The 21,317-nt window shown below is 30.3% G+C and overlaps 1 protein-coding gene and 2 pseudogenes across 1 annotated transcript; 2 read left to right on the forward strand and 1 right to left on the reverse strand.

The window, feature by feature from the left end:
• On the reverse strand, positions 2,952–3,746 carry LOC108662765 (RNA-directed DNA polymerase homolog). Its single transcript, XM_018124324.1, has one exon. It carries the CDS (start codon positions 3,744–3,746, stop codon positions 2,952–2,954), a length of 795 nt encoding a protein of 264 aa, XP_017979813.1.
• LOC18594380 lies at positions 8,088–10,480 on the forward strand (annotated as a pseudogene).
• The window catches only part of LOC108662766, a 19,828-nt pseudogene continuing 9,712 nt past the window's right edge, over positions 11,202–21,317 (forward strand).

Genomic DNA, 21,317 nt, shown 5'->3' on the forward strand with positions numbered 1-21,317 from the left:
TACTCAGCAAGTAACTAACATCTCACTTCATACTACAAAAGGCCTTAAAGAAATTATCAAAAATGTTATCGGAATATGGAGTTCCGATGACCCAAATTTAGGTTGTGAAAATAGTTGAAAACCAGGTTTCCAATTAATTTTAAAAATTCATATTTTCCAAACCACAAAACCAAACGAGATGCTACAAAAACCATTGAAAAGATCTTTTCAAGACCTTTCCATTGGTACCCATCATGCCATCGAAAAGTCACCAGAATAGTACCGGATTTGAATAAAAGTTAAGAAAACATAAATAATTTAGGGTTTTTGTGCCCAACTATGAAAATACAACCCTAAACATACCTTAATCAACACTCTCTTGAATACTTTTCTCTTTTTTCTATGTTGCTTCTTCCATGGTATTAAGCTTTCTTGACTGCCTATCGTTTGAGTCTGATGAAATAAACTGACATGAGTTTTCTGCCTTTTCTTTTAAACTTGTAAACTAACCTAACCTCCACTATCTTTTTTTTTTAAAATGTGATTTAGTGAGTTGTGGTCAGGTAAAACAAACTGACCTTAACCCCACTAACTTAAACATGATAAATAAAACCAACATTAATTAAACTTCCTTATTTACTTAAAGACCTTTTTTCTATTTTTTTAATTATTAAGGCACTCAAGGTTATAATTGCAATTAAATAAAATACTAAAACAACATTTACTTATTTATTTTTATAAAACTATAGCTTAATAAATCTAAATATTTTTATAATATATACTTTGTGATGGGTATCACATCCTCCCCTCCTTAAAAAGGAGTTTAGTTCCTTAAACTCTTACCTTGGTCCTAAAAAGGTGGGGATACTTCTTTTCGATATTTTCTTATAAATCCCAAGTCGTTTCTCGTTCTGTATGGTTACTCCGTTTGACCTTAACATAAAGAATAGTTCACCTTCTTAGAACTTGCTCTTTTCTATCCACAATACGTATAGGATGCTCATCATAGGACAAATCTTCTCTAAGTCTCAAAGGAGCTACTTCCACCACATGACTAAGATCTGGAACATATTTTCTCAACAAAGAAACATGAAACATGTTATGCACTCCCGATAGAGTAGGTGGAAGTGCCAACCTATAAGCCACATCACCAACCTTATCCAAAATCTCAAATCAACCCACATAACGAGGACTAAGTTTTCCTCGAATCCCAAATCGCAATACTCCTCTAGTAAGTAAAACTAGCAAAAAGACATGATCTCTAACCTTAAATTTTATCTTCCTTCTTTTATTGTTTGTATAACTCTTCTGTCTACTTTGAGTCGTACGATGATGTTCTCTAACTAACTGAACCTTCTCAACTGCTTGTTGAATAAGATCTAGACCTAATAACTGTCTTTCACCCACATCATCCCAACAAAGAGGTGACCTGTACTTCTTACCATACAAAGCTTCGAATGAAGCCATTTGGATACTAGGCCGATAGCTATTATTATAAGCAAATTTCGTCCATGACAAGTGTCGATCCCAAGAACCTCCAAAATCCATGACACAAGCTCTCAACATGTCCTTAAGAATTTAATTAATTGTCTCGGACTGACCATCTGTTTGGAGATGAAAAGTAGTACTAAAATTAAGTCTAGTTCCCAAAGATTTATGCAGACTCTCCCAAAATTTCACCACAAATCGAGAATCTCAATCATATACAATAAACACTAGCACCCCATGCAGTCTCACAATCTGCTCCACATATAACTCCGCTAACTTTTCCAATGATATTTTCGTACGAATAGCCAAAAAGTGAGCAGACTTTGTTAATCTATCAACAATCACCTAGATGCCATCATTACCTTTTAGTGTTCTCGACAAACCTGATATAAAGTCCATAGTAATTCATTCCCATTTCCATTCTGGAATAGGAAAGGGTTGCAATAACCCTACTGGCCTCTGATGTTCAACCTTAACTTGTTGACATGTCAGACATTTGGCTAAAAACTATGCAATCTCTCTCTTCATATTGTTCTACCAAAAAGTGTTCTTCAAATCTCTATACATCTTGGTACCACCAAAATGGATTGTACAATTACTATAATGAGCTTCCAACAAAATTTCTCTCTTCAATTCTGCATCATTGGGAATACAAATTCTATTACCAAACCTCAAAGAGTCATCATCATGAATCCTAAAGTCTGGTTTCAAACCAGATTCAACCCCAAGTTTAATGTGCTAAAGTCGAAGATCATCTACTTGGGCTATCTTAATCCAGTGAATTAAAGTTGGTTGTACTTGTATGTTAGCCAATAATGCTCCAAAACCCTGTATACATACACCAATATTCATCCTCCGTAAGTCCTCTAAAATCTGTTTTTGGGAAGTAATCATTACGACCATGTTCCCAGACGTCTTTCTACTTAGAGCATCAGCAACTCTATTTGCCTTACCTGGGTGATAATTGATGGTCAAGTCATAATCCTTTGATAATTCTAGCCATCTTCTTTGTCGCATATTCAACTTCTTCTGCGTGAAAAGATATTTCAAACTTTTATGATCTGTAAAGACCTCACAAGACTCTCCATATAAATAGTGTCTTCAAATTTTTAATGCGAAAACCACTGTTGCCAAATCTAAATCAAGAGTAGGATAATTCTCTTCATAAGGTTTCAACTGTCTAGAAGCCTAAGCGATCACCTTATCATCCTGCATAAGAACACACCCAAGTCTCTTTTTGGAATCATCACTATAAACAACAAATCCCTTACCACTAGTAGGCATGGTATGTATGGGAGCGAATACTAATTTTTTCTTTAACTCCTTAAAGCTCTTTTCACAATCGTTTGTCCACTCAAAATGAATCTCTTTCCATACCAATCTGGTTAAAAGTAAGGCAATACGAGAAAATCCTCCACAAATCGCCTATAGTATCCTACTAAACCCAGAAAACTACGAATCTCATCAACATTATGTGGTCTCTTTCAATTCACCACTGCTTCAACTTTCTTTGAATCCATCGAAATCCCATCTTTCGACACCACATGCCCAAGGAAAGCAACACTAGAAAGCCAAAATTCACATTTCTTCAATTTAGCAAATAACTGTTTCTGCCTCAAAGTCTTCAAAACAACCCTTAGATGCTCTTTATGATCTGCTGAGTTAGAGGAATACACTAGAATATCATCAATAAAAACAACCACAAACTTATCCAAATAAGGTTTATAAACCCTATTCATCAAGTCCAAAAAAGTAGCCGGAGCATTTGTCAACTCAAAAGGCATATCAAGGAACTCATAATGCCCATATCGGGTACAAAAAGCAGTTTTGGGAACATCCTCAATTCTCACCTTCAATTGGTGATAACCAGATTGAAGATTAATTTTGGAAAACACTTGAGCGCCCTTTAGTTGATCAAATAAATCATCTATTCGAGGCAAAGGATACCTATTCTTCATGGTTGCCTTATTTAACTCCCGATAATCAATGCACAACCTCACACTCCCATCCTTTTTCTTCACAAATAACAATGGCGCTCCCCAAGTAGATACACTAGGTCTAATAAAGCCCTTATCAAGAAGTTTTTGCAACTGCTCTTTCAACTCTTTTAATTCTATAAGAGCCATTCTATAAGGAGCTTTAGAAATCGAGCCAGTTCTTGGAACCAAATCAATAGAGAAATCAATTTCCCTATTAGGAGATAAACTAGGTAGATTTTTAAGAAAAACATTAGGAAATTCCCCCATAATAAGAATCTCTTTAATCATTAACTTCTTCATTCTATTGTCTATACTAGCTGCCAAAAATCCTTTGCAACCACTAGTAAGCAATCACCTAGCTTTCAAAGCAAAGATGACTCATAAAAAAGTGTAAGGACCACTACCACGAAAACAAACAGGTGTTTCTCCAGGAATCTCAAAGTCTACCCTTTTCCCTCGATAGTCAACTTTAACAAAATTTACAACCAACCAATCCATCCCTAGAATTACATCAAAATCTTACATATCTAAAACATGAAGATATGCAAGCAATTCTCTATCTTCAATCCATACCACACACATCTTACAAATCTGATATGAGATAATATCATCTCTAACTGGAGTGTCTACGCATAGTTCATAATCCAGAAGCATACAAGGCAAAGCAAACTTTTGAACAAATGTAGCAAATACAAAAGAACGAGATGCATCGGTATCAAACAATACATAAGCAAAAGCTGAGGCAACTAGCAATGAACTTGAGACAACGGTGTTGGATGCCTCTACATCAGACTGAGTGATAGCATAAGCACGGCCCTAGGTGCAAGGTCTTCCCACTTTTTGATGTTCAGAAAAAGGTGTTTGCGTAGTCTAAACAACATGAGTGGGTTGAGTCCTTTGCGTTGTAGTTTCAAAGGTTCAAGAGTTTTGTGGCCTTTACACAGATTAAGATTCTTGAAGGACTAAAGGACAATCAGCAATACAATGGCCCTGTTGTCCACCTCTAAAACAAGCACCAGTTACATGCCTACATTTAGCAGCTCGATGTTCTCCACCACACACTGAACACCTAGGCTTTTGTGCGCAAACTATGAAAATACAACCCTAAATATACCTTAATCAGCAATCCCTTGAATACTTTTTCTTTTTTTCTGTCTTTCTTCTTCCTTGGTGTTAATCTCTTCTTACTACCTATCGTTTGAGCCCGCTGAAATAAACTGACATGAGTTTTCTGCTTTTTCTTTTAAAATTGTAAACTAACCTAACTTCCACTATCTTTTTTTTTTAAACATGATTTAGTGAGTTATTGTTAGGTAAGATAAACTGACCTTAACCCCACTAACTTAAACGTGATAAATAAAACTGACATTAATTAAACTTTTTTATTTACTTAAAGATCCCTTCTTCTATTTTTTAATTATTAAGGCACCAAAAGTTATAACTGCAATTAAATAAAATACTAAAAGAACATCTACTTATTTGTTTTTATAAAACTATAGCTTAATAAATCTAAATGTTTTTATAGTATATACCTTGTGAAGGGTATTACATATACAAAGAAAATATGTGATATCTTATATTTATATTTTTATGTATGTACGTATCTATAGTATTAGTTGTTTAAACCTTTTGGGTGCAATTCATTTTCATATATAATTAACAGCTTTTATAAAACTGCAGTGTTTGTGACCATATATGCATGTAAATCTCTCTTTAACTGCAATTGTTTTTTGTCCAAAATACTTCTAAAAAAAGATTGTATAGAGCAGCCAAATTTGAAATAAAATATTTTTAATAACACAAGTTAAAAAAATTAAATGCCTTAGTTCTTAGTCAATCTTTCTTTTTAAACTTTTTATACATATAAAAAAAATCTAAAATATGGACTGATTAGTCCTTTTAGACTTAATAGATCGACGGTGAAATTTTAAGACTACACAATAAATTTATAGGAGTACTCGAATGATTTTATTTATATCTTATTGGAGGCTTATATTAATCTCTCAACTCAGACAAATTACGAAGTAAGATTCTTTTTATGTCAGTTTCGTTACCAATCAGTTGCATACTATATTTCTTCACTTATTTCTGTTTTAGTAGAAAATCAGCTGAGAGCTATGATTGGCTTTGTGTTAAAGTGGTTGGCTTTAGTTAGTTGACTTGACTGACTTTTCGAACGAAGACAAGTGAGCAGGAATAACCGCACCATTTTCCCCATGAAGTAAGAGAATTTCTGTAAAAGTTATATGCAAATGGATTTTTAAAAACACAAGTTGATGAAAAAATTAATAAATGCAAATTTAATTATTATATTGTGTTTTTTCCACTTGTTCAAAGGAAGATTTGATTTCAATTGCAGCCACAGAAATAATTAGCAAAGCAATAAAGATAACATTATCCTAACTCTTTTTTAATCTTCCTCGTTAAACTGTTTTATACATAATATTTAAAAAAAAATGACTTTTTTATACTTACAAAAAATAAATATAAGATATGGAAATTGATTTTTTTTTTGAAGAGGAAATTGATCTATTTTATTTAAATTATATTTTATATATTTGTGATGAAATTTTGAAATTCCAAATTTTATAACACTATTTAAGCGATTAAATATATATTTATTTATTGAGGGGTTATATTAATCTCCCTACTGTGCAGATATACTTGGATGAATTAGAAAGATTTCTTTTCTGTTAGTTTCGCTACCAATTGGTTTTAACAGATTTTCTTCTTTCTTGTTTGTTTGCGTGGAAAATCACCCAAGGGTCATTGAGTACTATTATAGGCTTTGTGTTAAACGTGTTCTGAGGCTTGGGATTTAATTTGTTGATTGACTTTTCAAAAGAAGACTTGGTTTTAACAATAAGTCTAGGAGAAGATCGTAGTGCTTCTTCACAAACTAATTAAGCCCTTAATCTCCTTCTCTCCCCTGAAATTTTGGGATAATAAGATCAAAGCTTCCATTATTCGGCCTTCTGGCCCTTGCTATAACTCTATTCCCTGATGCATGCATCGCTAGAGGCAAACACAAGCACTGTGGCTCTTCTTTCTGTGGAAACATTAACATCACTTACCCTTTTCGATTAAAAAGTCAGCCTCGAAGTTGTGGTTACAATCGTTATGAACTAGTATGCGAGAATAACCGCACCATTTTGCCCATGAAACATGGGAATTTCTATGTCCAACACATCTCTTTTAGTGACCAAACCTTTCAACTGTTAGACGTGAGTCTTGACAAGCATAACTGCTCCATTCCTCATAGTTCCTGTCATTGGGCCAGCGTTTGTCCCAAAAAACTATATGATTGGTCCATCCCTTCTGCGGTAAAACTATATCCTTGGCGCCCCTTTTCAGCGGAAGAAATAAATTTCTATCAAACTATCCCTGAATTTAGAGTCATGTATCTCGTAAATTGCATGATGCAGATCAACGACTCTTGGGTTTATATCGATGCTTTTCGTTGTACCAATACCCTTCCTCTCGACCTCCTTATTTTTACTTTTTGGATGGAAAAACAGCACCGTCTGATTTCCATGAGTCATGCACAGTTGAAGCCCGGGTTCCAATCATGGTTGCCAACATCACCTTCCTCTCTACTTTTGATATTTACACAAAGCTGTTAGCGGGATTCCAACTCTCATGGTCAACTTCCTATTATCATTATGTTTCGCTGCGGTGGGACTCAATTGTTAACGTGTGAGGGTTTTTAAGTATTCCGCAATATTTGGTGTTGTTTAGCTTTTGAAAAATATTTATTATTTTTAGCACAAATATGATAAATAAATAAATATAAAAAAAATTTAGTTTTTAATTCTTTTTTAAAAATTTAAATATTTTTAAATTACATTTTTTAGTATGTATATAAATCTGTATTTTATTCATTCTAAAATTTAAACTCGATATTTTTTTTAAAATTAGAATCGCAATTTTTTATTAATGTAGTGTCTACTTCAGACTTTAATTATTTACTTTTACTCTAAATATGTTTAATGTAAAATTTAAACAGAAGGATTTAAAACATTTTCAACAGTAAAAGTGCTAATTTCATTTGCCTTATTAAGAATTAACGTTTTTTATTTGGTTTTTTGAATATTCATTATAGATTGCTATCCTTGCTCCAACTGTTGTTGCTTCCGCTGGCGATATATATAAAAAGCAACCTGGATTTTCTGCGGGGCACCTTAACAGAGGATAGTTTAGTTCCTAATAAAGGTGTTCTTTCTTTCTGAGTTCATTACTATTTTGATTATTATTTGGTTTGCCTTTACTTTCTTGTATAGTATCTATATATTAACACTTAATTTTCGAATTGGTGATATCTTAGCAGGAATCCGGATTCCTTGTGTTACAATAACAGGTACTAAATTCTACACTTATTTATTTACTCTGAAATTCTAGAGTTGTTACAATGTACGACATCGTAATGTAGTAGGAATCTAAGATTCAGATTTACATTTGTAATTTATTATTATAATAATACATATATTAAAAAATTCAAATAATTTTTTTTATTTCGTTCAATCAAATCATCATATTTTATTTTGATTCAAATAAACTTTTATAATTAACGGTTGACTAATTGTTATTATTTCAAATGTCACTTGTCATTTTATATTCACGTGATGTTGATATGATACTGACATGGAAGGTAAAAATAGCACGTAATTATGTCAGCATGTCACATACTATGACATGTAAACATGATATATTAACGTCACATGACATAAAATGACAAATGACATTTTAATTAATAACAGTTAGTTAACTATTGATTATAACAATTTATTTGTTCCAAAATAAATGTTTAATACTTGATCAAACACAATGAAAGAATAAAATTTATTCAAATTTTTTTAAGTATTATATATATATATATATATATATATATATATATATATATATCAGTGTCAATTAGTTAAATTTACACCTTTTCATATTTTTTATATGATTAATATGTTGTTACTTTCACTGTTGTATTCCATATATGCTCAATTTACATAGATCATGCATGAAAAATTTTAAATCAATTGAAAATATCTAATTATTTATATGATAACAATAAAATTTTAACTGCTAAATATATATTAAAAAATAATATTCTCTACCACTGTGATACGGATATATATTACACTCCTTGAAACTTTATATGTACGATTGGATACAAATAAAGTTAGCTTGCTAAAACATAAATGTATATTAAATTATAAAATGGTGTAAAACTTAATCAATGTGTAACTTGAGCCCTCATATATATATATAAAATTTTTATGAGTATTGCATACATGTGTATGTATGTATAAAAGAGATTCAATAAAGGATAAAATAATTAAATAAAAGAAGATCCACTGTAAATAATTCATAAATAATATTGAACTACATTAATGTTTTTTAGTCAAAATAAAAATTATGTCCAAATTTATCATTTTACTTTGGATGATGGACCAAATTATGATCATATTTGAATGAGTATAATTTTGTCACTATACTTTTAAATTGGTTAAAAATAATTAAAAGTTATGAAATAAACTAAAAAGTACAATAATAAAAATTACACCTATTCAAAAATGAATACTAAATTTGATCCATCATGTTAAGTAGATTGGTCCTTTCAAAAAAAATGTTAAGTAGATTGGGGGTAAATTTGAACCTTATCTCAAACTACTCTGTGAAGTTTGTTTGTGAAAATATGGCAGCACATACCCAAATTAAATTAGTAAATAACATATACATATTCTATAATCATGTTTTTCAATTTTTTTTGTTTTTTCTCACCCAAGAAAAAGGTGTATTAAATCAATAAAAGTACAAGATTGGTGTATTAAATCATGGTGTCCAACTAATTAATTTATATATTGTTATATATTTTTTGTTGTGAAACAGGAATGATATTACTAAGAACATTTTTGGGGATAACTTGCTTGATTATATTGGTTGTACGCAAATTGAAAAGGAGGCATTTGTCGATGGATGACATGATTGAGAATTTTCTTCAAAGTCAAAACAATCTAATGCCTATAAGATATTCTTATTTTGAAATAAAAAGAATGATGGATGGTTTCAAGAATAAATTAAGACAAGGAGGATATGGCTCTGTGTTTAAAGGAAAACTTCGAAGTGGTCAACTTGTTGCGACAAAATTGTTAAACAAATCAAAAGCTAATGGCCAAGATTTCATCAATGAAGTTGCAACTATTGAAAGAATTCACCATGTTGATGTGGTAAGACTTGTTGGATTTTGCGTGAAGGGATCAAAACAAGCTCTTGTATATGACTTCATGCAGAATGGGTCCTTAGATAAAATTATATTTTCAACTGAAAGTAACACTTTGAGCTGGCAAAAAATGTTTGAGATTGCATTGTGAGTGGCTCAAGGTATTGAATATTTACATAGAGGTTGTGAAATGCAAATTTTACATTTCGATATCATGCCACATAACATTCTTCTAGATGAGAATTTTATCTCAAAATTTTCAAATTTTGGCCTTGCAAAGTTGTATTCAGTGGATGACAATATTGTCTCTTTTACAGCTACAAGAGGTACATTAGGTATATGGCTCCTGAATTGTTTTATAAAATATTAGAAGCATCTCATATGAAGCCGATGTTTATAGTTTTGGAATGATGTTAATGGAAATTGTCGGAAGGAAAAAAAATGTGAATGTCTCTGCTTAACATTCAAGTCAAATTTATTTTCTATCATGGATTGATGATCGACTTGAAGAAGGAGATATCATAGAGCTTGGAGATGTTACAGAGAATGAAAACAAAATTATGAGGAAAATGGTAATAGTAGCCTTTTGGTGCAGAGAGATGAAGCCCGCAGATCGTCCTTCAATGAGCAAAGTCTTGGAGATGCTTGAAAGTGAAGTTGAGCTCCTTGAAATGCCTCCCAAGCCTGCTTTCTCTTGAAATGTCAACCAAATCATTTAGTGTTGAATCATAAGTAATATTTAATATTGTATGTTAAGCAATGTTTCACTACTTTATTATACTACTTTTATAATTTTTATAGTAGAAACCTTAAGCTTGAGGCATAATCTTCTCTCTTCCTAAAAAAACAAAAAAAAAAAAACAATATAGAATGGTGACGAAGAATGTATATCAAGGAAAAAAGGATATTGAGTTGGAGTTTCGAGTGTGTGAAGGTGTTATTTTAAGAGAGTTGTAATGGTATCTTGTAAGTATTTTGCCTATATAAAAAGTCTTTTTGCTCATATAAAGGATAAAGTCTTTAAATACCATTATCTATACAATCATTATATTAATGCAAATAATTAACTTACTTTTTAACAAAATTAAAATATTTCTGAACCATGTTTCAAATTATAATTTTTTTATTTAAAAATATAAATTATTTAAGTTTTCTCTCTTAATTAAAAAAGTCAAATTTCATCCAATTCAAAATTTTATTTTAATTGATTCGAAATCAAATTCAATTTAATTCAAATTAAATAAAAAAATTAAAAATTTAAATTTGAAAATACATGAATTTAAAATGATATTAATTTTAGACGATCCAAGTTCAACATGACTCAAATCTAAAACGAACAGAGCTCATAATGATCCAAAACCCAAGATTTATTCGATCCAAAACTTATAAAAACTTATATTTATAACTCCAAAAAATCCAAATTATAATTAAATATTTTTATTTAATAACTAAATGAGTAAATGATTATTTTTTAAGGGAAAATTTTAAGACACACAAGCTCCTTCTCTCGTCAATGCTTCTTTACTCAGAAACAGCTCGTAGGAATGGCATGGTCAACTACTCTGCTTCACCTTCAATTCAAATTCCCTCCGGTTTCTTCTCACCAATTGCGATGTTCCCTCCCCAAAAAATCCCCAATCTTCCTAAACCCTAACCCTGTAATTCCCAATTCTAAACCCCCCAAAATGCAATTCCTTCACAGACCCAACGCGTTTCCAGGCCACGGCGCAGTATCAAGGGCCATGGACATCATCCAATCGTCGCCGCCCACGTGGCAATCGGCCTTCCTCAGCAACCTCGTGATCTTCGTCATCGGAAGCCCACTTTTAGTAGCGGGGCTATCTCTCTCCAGAATTTGTGCTGCCTTCTTGCTTGGCACTCTCACTTGGCGCGCTTTTGGGTCTTCTGGGTTCCTCCTCGTTGCTTCTTACGTAATAGTGAGTCCTCACAAAGTCTATGGATTTTATTTGAATTGTGGGATTTAAGTTAAATTTAGAAATGGGGTTCTGATTTTTGTTCCCATTTGGTATAAAGTTTACGCTTTGGAGGACAAGTTTCATTGTTTGGTAATATGGCAAAGGAAAAGAAACTTAGTTTATGTCAAAAAGATTTCATGTGAAGTAGTTTGTTATTTAAGTGTGATTTGTTTTTGTTTAAAGAATTGGATTACACTAGTGAAATCACGTCAAAATCATAACCAAAATATTTTTTCCAAAATTTCTTTATTTTCATTTGTTTTGCTCTTGGTGGGGGGCAGGTGGAGGAGCCAGGGAGAATTTATGGGTTCTCGCAGTTTTAGACTAGTTTGAAACGATATAGTATTGTTTTTCCTGCTTTCCTTTCTAATAATGGCTTGTTTTACTTGCAAAATGAATCTTGAATTAGTTCCTCCTTCCCTCTTCTGATTTTCCCTACCCATATTTCTAGTTGAAGATAATAGTTTCAAATCATGCTTGAAAACTATATTACAAAATACTTGTAATATCAAACAATTTTGTGTGGCATTCGAGTTTCTAATTTGAATGGAGAAATAATTGGGATGGAAGTGGTATTAAATAATTTAGAGGAAAGAAACCCGAATGCCTTTTGCACCAATACAAAGAAAAGAAAAGAAAACCTAGTACAAAACTTCGGAAGATGCTTGATTGTAAGCTGCTGGGCTTTTGAGGACCTGAGACTCCATAATACTTTATAATTCTCTAAATCTTCATGCAATCTTACAGCTCTTTGTCATGCCTCTAAAACAAATGCGGTAAAACCATGCTCAATTGCTCAAATTGTTATGCTCAATTGAGAACTCCTGACCTGTTATGTGTGTGTGGAGATGATAACACCAATGAATGGCCTTGTTATACGGATGACCGCTCATGATAATTGCTACTTCAAAAATTATTGGCTTAGATTATGCTGCTGTGTTTTGAAACTTGTTGGCATGCCTCACGAATGCTGCAAAATGTGCAGAAGGTTTCTGAGATCTTGCTGCCATCTAAGAAGAAAGAATGGTGAAATTGTACAGGTACTATGAATATGATGTAATGTTTAGCTTTTTTATAGGGACTTCCTTTTTGTATAGTGAACTTGGTTGCATTGGAATGAGTCTGTTCTCTGGGAAGAATCACTGTTCTGAAAATTGTTAGGTCTGATCACAATTGCAACCAGGAGCGGCATGCCTTGCTTTTCTTCTCATAGGGCATCAGGGTATCCCATCAGGGTTCTTTTTGTGAACCCCTCTTATGAAATAACATCTTCTATGCCTTTCCAAAAAAAAAAAAAGTAACAATCACATGGCATAATTTTTTCTTACAATATGAGAGTACTGCATCAGAGTTTCTTAATGCATTAAGAAAAGTTAGAGATGAGGTCTAAGAAAATATCAATTTCAAGAAGAAACAAATAACACTAGAATCATATTTTACAAAAATATCATAATTGAGTCATGTATATATATAATTTTGATGTATAAGAAAATTATTAATTTATATATCAAGTGAGATCTATGTGTTTTTTTTCAAAATGTATTATCTTATTAATTTAACAAATTATTAATTTATCATGTTGATCTCAAATCAGGACCAACCAAAATTATTAATTTATCAAGCATTATTTATAGACGTTTTGTTGTACTTCTCTGTAATTCACTCTAAATAAAAGGGTATGTTGAAACAAGCGGAATTTAGATCCCTTATGGTTCTTGCTACATTTAAGTACTATTAATGTCATTTATGCTGGTTATAAAGATCTGACATTTTATTTAGAAACAAAATTTGTAGAGTGTCAAGCTTTAATAGCTTTTTTTTTGTTGCTTTTTAATGTTTATATTCGTTGCTATATACTATTTTTTTTCCCTATCAAACCATTCTTTCATGCTTACAAATTTAAATTTGTGGTGTGCAAAAATTGTTGATATATTTCAAAATCAAATGTTATGTCACATAATAAAAAGCTATTTTAGCTCAAAAGTTGTCACATAAAATGACATAGTGTGACTATTGAATTGTAGGTAGGTTTTCATATGAATGGTTATGTCTCTAGGTAAAATGACATTCAAAAATTATGAGACAAATTGAAAAAATACTATAGCTCAAAAGTTTAAGAGCTTGTTTGGCCTAGTTTTTTTTTAACTTAAAAGCTATTATTAAGCTCTTATGAAAAATAATAGCTTTTAAAAATTAAGCTAAAATTATTTGATAAATTGTTTAACAAAATAAATTATATAAGCTCTAATTTCGGTTAAAATTACCATAAAGGGTATTCATGCTATCTTCAATCACCTAATAAGCTATAATGTAATGCTTCAAGTTTGTATATAATTTCAGATATTAAAATCGAAGAAATCAATAAAAAAATGAATAATTTTCAAACTTATATAGTAGCAATAGTATTAGACTTTTGTTGATCTAACAAGCAATCGGACCATGATGCTTCAATTCCCAAAAAAGAAGAAAAGGGAGGAAACGGTGTATTTAATATTAAAATCTTTTTTAGTGAAAAAAAAAATAGAAAACCTTTAAATAGTTTTTGAATGCAGTTTTGAATTTTAGATTTTTTTTCTCTCAATTTTTGTAAGAACAAAAAAATTTTAAATTTTGTTATTCAATGGTTGGTCTTCTGTTTTTAATTTTTTAGTAGTCTTTAGAGAGGTAGAGGAGAGGGAGATAGTAATTTTACGTTGGAGAATGGTAATTTGCAGAGGGAAGAAGAGGAGAGGGAGATTAATTTAGAGATGGGTATTTCCTGAAATTAATGTATTTTTAAAAGAAGAAAAAAAAAAGCTCTTCCTTGGAGCTTTTTTTTAAAGCTCTTTTTTTTTTTTTTAAATTTTGTTCTTAAAAAAAAACTGTTTTTTTTTTTAAGAGCTTCTCAAAAAAGCTTTTGGTTTTAAAAGGTAGATAAGGTGAAAAAAAACAGGCCAAACATGTACTAAATATGAAAAGTTATTGTTTTAAATTATAACTCAAAGATTATGTTTTATGGAATGAATAGTTCTCCTTTCATAAGATGATTATTAAGTGCTTGTTTGGCCTAGTTTTTTTTCAGCTTATCTATCTCTTAAAAATAAAAGTCAGGCCAAACATAAAATTTTAAAAAGCTCTTAAAAAAAAGTAGCTTTTATTAAAGAACAAATTTTTGAAAAAAGAGCTTCAAGGAAAAGCTCATATTAAGAGTTTTTTCTTCTCTTTTTTTAAAAATGCAAGAGAATTTTTATTTTTGTTCCAAAAATATCATCATCTGTTAAAATAATTACAATATTACCCTCTCAAAAAAAGAAATACCCTTTATGATAATTTTAACAAAAATTTATAACTTATAAAAAGAAATTTACTAAATAATTTTAGCTTAATTTTAAAAGCTATTATTATTCATAAGAGCTTCATAAGAGCTTTTAAGCTAAAAAAAAGCCAGGCCAAACAAACTCNTCAGGCCAAACATAAAATTTTAAAAAGCTCTTAAAAAAAAGTAGCTTTTTTTAAAGAATAAAATTTTGAAAAAAAGAGCTTCAGGAAAAGCTCCTATGAAGAGCTTTTTCTTTTCTTCTTTTAAAAATGCAAGAGAATTTTTATTTTTGTTCCAAAAATATCATCATCTGTTAAAATAATTACAATATTACCCTCTCAAAAAAAGAAATACTCTTTATTATAATTTTAACCAAAATTATAACTTATTAAAAAAAATTTACCAAACAATTTTAGCTTAATTTTAAAAGCTATTATTTTTCATAAGAGCTTTATAATAGCTTTTAAGCTAGAAAAAAGCCAGGCCAAACAGACTCTTAAACAATACCTTTATCTTAGAGTTGTATCTAGCAAAATGTAAAGATGTCTTTTAGACAAAATAGTGCCTTAATGAAAGGGTTGTGTTCTTGAAGAAGAGACACTTGCAAGCCTATATAAAGGGCCTGTTGCCAACCATTTTGACATATCAAATAAAAAACAAAACAAAAGCAGAAAAATCAAGAGTAAGAAAAGTGTTATGTTCTATTAACATAAACACTTAAGTTCCCATCAACTACAAAAGCGTCCAAATTTTTTATAATCTACTTGTTGTAGAGAGTAGGCTCTAAGTCCTAACAACTTTACAAACCCTCGAGTGTATCTAGTGGTCTACTCTTGTAAAGTGCAAGACGAAGTTAGACATTAGCTTCATTGTATCTCTAAGGCTATTTGCATTATTCCCTTTTGCATACCGAGTGGTGGGGACTAAATAAGTCTTAAAGATAACATCTATTGAAAGACTCGCCTTAAAGTCAAGTTTTTCGATTCTTAAATTCCATCTAAACCCCATTTGCACCAACAAAAATGAGCAGGTACCTACTTTACTTTATTATTCTACTTTTATTATATAATTTTTATAGTCTCCTTTTTCATCTTATATATGGAATCAAATCCATATAGAAACCTTAAGCTTGAGGCATAAGCTTCTCTCTTATGAAAATAAAATAAAAGTCAAGAGCAGTATATATACCATTGTGAATGAATAAAGTATAAAAACATGGTGCCTTTTGAGATACAAAACATTGTGAATGCGACAAGAAGTATTAGTTGTAATGTGTTAATGGTCATTTTTTAATCAAATTAAAAATGTTACTATTAGCAATATCAAGAATTGCCAGGGAGAAATTCATTGATAAAATGACAAATACCTAAATTCTCTTCATTGGCAACTTTACTAAAAATCACTTTAAAAAAAAAATTAGTAAAAGATTTTCCATATTATCTCTATATATAATACAATATCAAAATTTAGTATTATAAAATATTTTATTTTATGCTTTTTTAGTACTAACATATTTTAAACAATGTCATTGTTTATTTTATTATTACATGGACACTACTTATGTCAAACCCTGTTCTATATAATAATTACGACATCATTTACATGCTCAATAGAATAGTTGCATATTTAGGAAGTTTGAGAAATCGTTAAAAGACGATATTGCCCCTAATGGTATCATTAAGTCGATTAAGCCTCGAACTAGTTCAAATAGGAATTTTAAGGTGAAATTCAAAATTTTACAGTCAAAGAATGACTTAAAATGGTGATTTGGAGTTCGAGGATCAATTTGGAGTCAAATCGGAATTTTTGCTATCTAGGGGCAAAATGGTCATTTGCCACCTAGAGACAAAATGAAAATTTTTAGAAAAGATTTTTTTGGCCCCATTTGACTCATTGGAGTATGATTTGAGTATTGGAGTATGATTTGAGGTTTAGAAGTGAAAAATTTTAATTTCGGTATAGTTTAGAGTATAAGGGTAAAATGGTAATTTTACCACCCTAGGGGCAAAACAGTAATTTTTCACCACCAGGACACTTGTCCAGCACATGGTCTTCCCTTATCCTCATTTTGACCTTTGACTAATCATGTGGTGGAGATAAAAGGTTTAAAATTTTTAAAGTTTTAAAAATGGACCAATGGAAACATGCCACGTGTCAAGCAAGGATATTTTATTATTTTCTATAAAAATCAGCCCATATTTATCCCATTCTTCTTCTCCATATTCGGCCAAGACAAAAGGAAAGAAAGGAAAAACAAGAACAAAACCTAGGTGGAGGATTTCAAGAGAAAAAGTGTGGAAAATCAAGGAAAACAAGTGAAAAAGGTAAGATTTTTCAATTTAAACTTGAAATCTATTTTCCTTACGCATTTCTCTTTATTTTTCATGCTTAAATTACATGTTTTCATGATGAATTCATGACTGATCAAAACGGGTATGGAGAGAGAAAGATGTTGGATTGAATTGATTTTAAGATATGTTAGTGTTTTTAGTTAGTTTAGCATATTTAGAAGCAAAACAATAAGAAAAGAATCCATTTTTCCCATGAATCATCATTGGCCGAATCTTCCTTCATGTGTGTGGGTGGTGGATTGTTATTATTTCAAGAGAAATGGCTTAGAAAATGATGAATAATGGTGAAAAAAATTAAGTAGGAAAAATCACTGTGTTAGTGCACTGTAATGGCCGAATTTTTCCATGAAGAAATGGGAGGGTTTTGATGCTGAAATTGGTGTTATTTGAATAATGTTTGGTGAATTGAGGTATTAGAAATGAAATGGAGCAATTTGGAGCCAAATCGGACACAATTGTCATTTAATCGGGTAATAGGCCGAATTAGGTCAACACCGCATTTAAGCGGTAGTCGGATAAGTTGCATATCATATCATGCATATACACTGAGCCTGAATTGATTTTATAATGGTCAAGCATTAATGTGGTGAATTATGTATTGTACATTGTGGATAGGTAGTGAGCATATTACACTAGTAAAAGTACAAAGATTGTGCTTGAAGACTGGGATTAGGAGTACATCGACTCCTAGAACTGTGAGTAAACTTATTATTGTCTTAATTATCTAGAGTAGTTTTATACAATTATGTGATTTTATAGAAAATGAGTTTAAATGGTAAATTGCTATGTTTTAGGAGAAATTGTGATTTTATAAAATGATTTTATAAATTTTTTGAAAAATTGAATACTAGTTTTGAAAATAGAGTAATTGGAAACTGCCTGCTTGTGTTATAAATTGTGTTTTAAATTATATGGCTTATAGCAATATGTGAGCATGAATGGCAAAGTCAGTATTTGTATTAAAATTATATATACTATGTATTCAGCCTTGAAATGCTAGATTTTGATAAATTACCATGTCATGCAGATAAGGATTTTATAAATTATATGGTAGATAAAATAATCCATAATCCCTACAGTGGAGGTTTTGTGGACCAGCCTAAGAGAGGGGGCACAGAATCAGATATACCTTACCTCGATCGGAGAGCCGTGTGAAGGGTGTCTCTGGAGGTAAAGATTTGAGTGCACTTTACGTGGACCATCACGTGAGAGTGAGACTCAGCCAACGCCAAGGCATGGCTAGAATTTCAAATGTAAAGACATTTAACAGCCTTGGTGGTCTCGGTCAGATGCTTAAGCCAAGGCATCCCCGGGAATGATTTTGGCAGAGCCAAGTTTTGTGAGATAGATAAGCCATGTTGAATTATTGAGTAAACTGAATATTCATGTTATGAAACATATATTGAAAAAATATGTAAAAACCCTTAAATTTTTATTCTTTTATTATAACTAAACAAGTCGCAAACTCTTAATTTTAATAAAAAATTTAACAATCATCAAATTTATTATCAATTGATATTTTTTTTGTCTAATTAATATATGATATGATAATTAATATAATTGCGTGATGGTAGACATAACCCCATAAAAATTAATGTGAAATGAGTCATGCTATCATGTCATCAAGTTATGCCGACAAGAAAATGTCAACTAAATTTTAAAAAATGATTGGAATTTTTAATCTTCCTCAGAATTTTTTATACATATGAAAAGAAAATGTAAAGTATGGAACTGATTAAGAATCCCAATCCTCTGTCACATTCGTTGACTTTTCAAATGTAGACTTGGCTTTAATATTAAAGACAAGAGAACACTTTTTCACAAACTAATCATGCCCTTAATCTCCTTCTCTCTCACGGAAACTTTAGGCTGCTGAGAGCAAAACTTCCATTACTTTGCCTCTTGGCTTTGGCTTTTTTTCTTCTCCTTCATGCATGCATCGCTTGAGTCAAAAACAAGCACTGTGGCTTCTGTTTCTGTGGCTCTTGTTTCTGCGGAAACATTAACATCAATTACCCTTTCCGTTAAACTTAGATTTGATTTCAATTGCAGCCACAGAAATAATTAGCAAAGCAATGAAGATAACATTGTCCTAAGAGTTAATGTTTCTCGTTAAACTTTTTTATATATACTCCTCCACAGAAAAATACTGTTGTTAACGTGTGAGGATTTTTAAGTATTCCGCAATATTTGGTGTTGTTTAGTTTTTGAAAAATATTTATTGTTTTTAGCATAAATAAATTTGACAAATAAACAAATATGAGAAAAATAAATTTTTAATTTTGAATTCTAATTTTAAAAAGTGGACAATATTTTTAAATTACTTTTTTAATTTTGTGTATAAATTTGTATCATAAAATTTAAACTCGACATTTTAATGTAAAATTTAAAGAGAAGGATTTAAAACATTTTTTCGTTTGGGCCCGGGGAATCCCTTGCTTTTGGCTATGGTCTTTATTTACCTTTTTTGCACCTTTTTTTTTCGAAACTATTAATTCACAAACACTATTGGAACGACGCGGCACGACAGCAATACCACGACAATCTACGATTCAGATTGACATTACTAATTTATTATTATAATAATAAATATATTAAAAATTTTCTAAACTATTTAAAATAATTTAATTAAGTCTTCCTCTTTTTATTTTGTTCAATTAAACTCTTATATTTTTATGTTGAAATAAATAAACATTTATAATTAATGGTTAACTAACTTTTATTAATTCAAATTCAACTTGTCATTTTATACCCAAGTGACGTTGACATGATGTAAACATGAAAGGTAAAAATGTCATGTCAGCATAACATGTTAATATCATGTGACATAAAATAATAAGTAGAATTTTGATTAATAACGGTTAGTTAATTATTAATTATAATGGATTATTTGGTTTAAAATAGAAATACAAGAATTTGATTGTACGCAATAAAAGCTTAAAAGTTTATTTGAATTTTTCTAAATAATTCAGAGACATTTTTAAATATTATGCATATATATATATATGTGAAATTAATTAAATTTACAACTTTCATATTTTTTATACAATTTATATTTTGTTGATATAATCGTTGTATTCCATATATACTTTATTTACATAGATCATGCATGAAAAATTTTAACTTAATTAAAACTTTCTAATTATTTGTATGATAACAATGAAATTTTAATCGTTAAATATATATTAAAAAACAATATTCCCCACCAATGCTCTCCGGGTATCATTCTGACTAGAAACTTTATATGTATGATTAGGTGCAAACAATGTTAGCTTGCTAAAAGTTAATTGTATATGAAATTATAAAAGGTGTAAAACTTAATCAATGTGTGTATATATATATATATAATTTTTATAAGTATTGCATATATGTATACATATGTATAAAAGAGATTCAATAAAAGATAAAATAATTAAATAAGAGAAGATCCACTACAAATGATTCATAAATAATATTGAACGACATTTATTAGATTTTTTAGTAACATATTTTATGTTGTTACGATGTTTTTTGGTCAAAATAAAAAATTTGTCCAAATTTATCATTTACTTTGGGTGATGGATCAAATTATGATCGTATTTGAATGAATATAATTTTGTCACTATACTTTAAAATTGGTTAAAAATTGATCAAAAGTTCTGAAATAAACTAAAAGGTACGATAATAAAAATAACACCTGTCAAACCCTGTTCTATAAAATAATTACGACGTCATTTACATGCTCAATAGAATATTTGCATATTTAGGAAGTTCAAGAAATCGTTAAAAGACGATATTACCCCTAATGGTACTATTAAGTTGATTAAGCCTCGAACTAGTTCAAATAGGAATTTTAAGATGAAATTAAGAGTTTCATAGTTCAGGGATGACTCAAAATGGTAATTCGGAGTCCGATGATCAATTTGGAATGAAACCGGAATTTTCACTATCCAAAGGTAAAATGGTCATTTGCCACTTGAGGACAAAATGAGAATTTTAAAAAAGATTTTTTGGCCCCATTTGATTTATTGGAGTATGATTTGAGTATTGGAGTAT

The sequence above is a fragment of the Theobroma cacao genome, chromosome 7, assembly GCF_000208745.1.
Source record: "Theobroma cacao cultivar B97-61/B2 chromosome 7, Criollo_cocoa_genome_V2, whole genome shotgun sequence".
NCBI classification, from domain to species: Eukaryota; Viridiplantae; Streptophyta; class Magnoliopsida; order Malvales; family Malvaceae; genus Theobroma; species Theobroma cacao.

Excerpts from the sequence above, each read along its gene's own strand:
- LOC108662765 (XM_018124324.1), bottom strand. The coding sequence starts at position 3,746 with ATGAAGAAGTTAATGATTAAAGAGATTCTTATTATGGGGGAATTTCCT.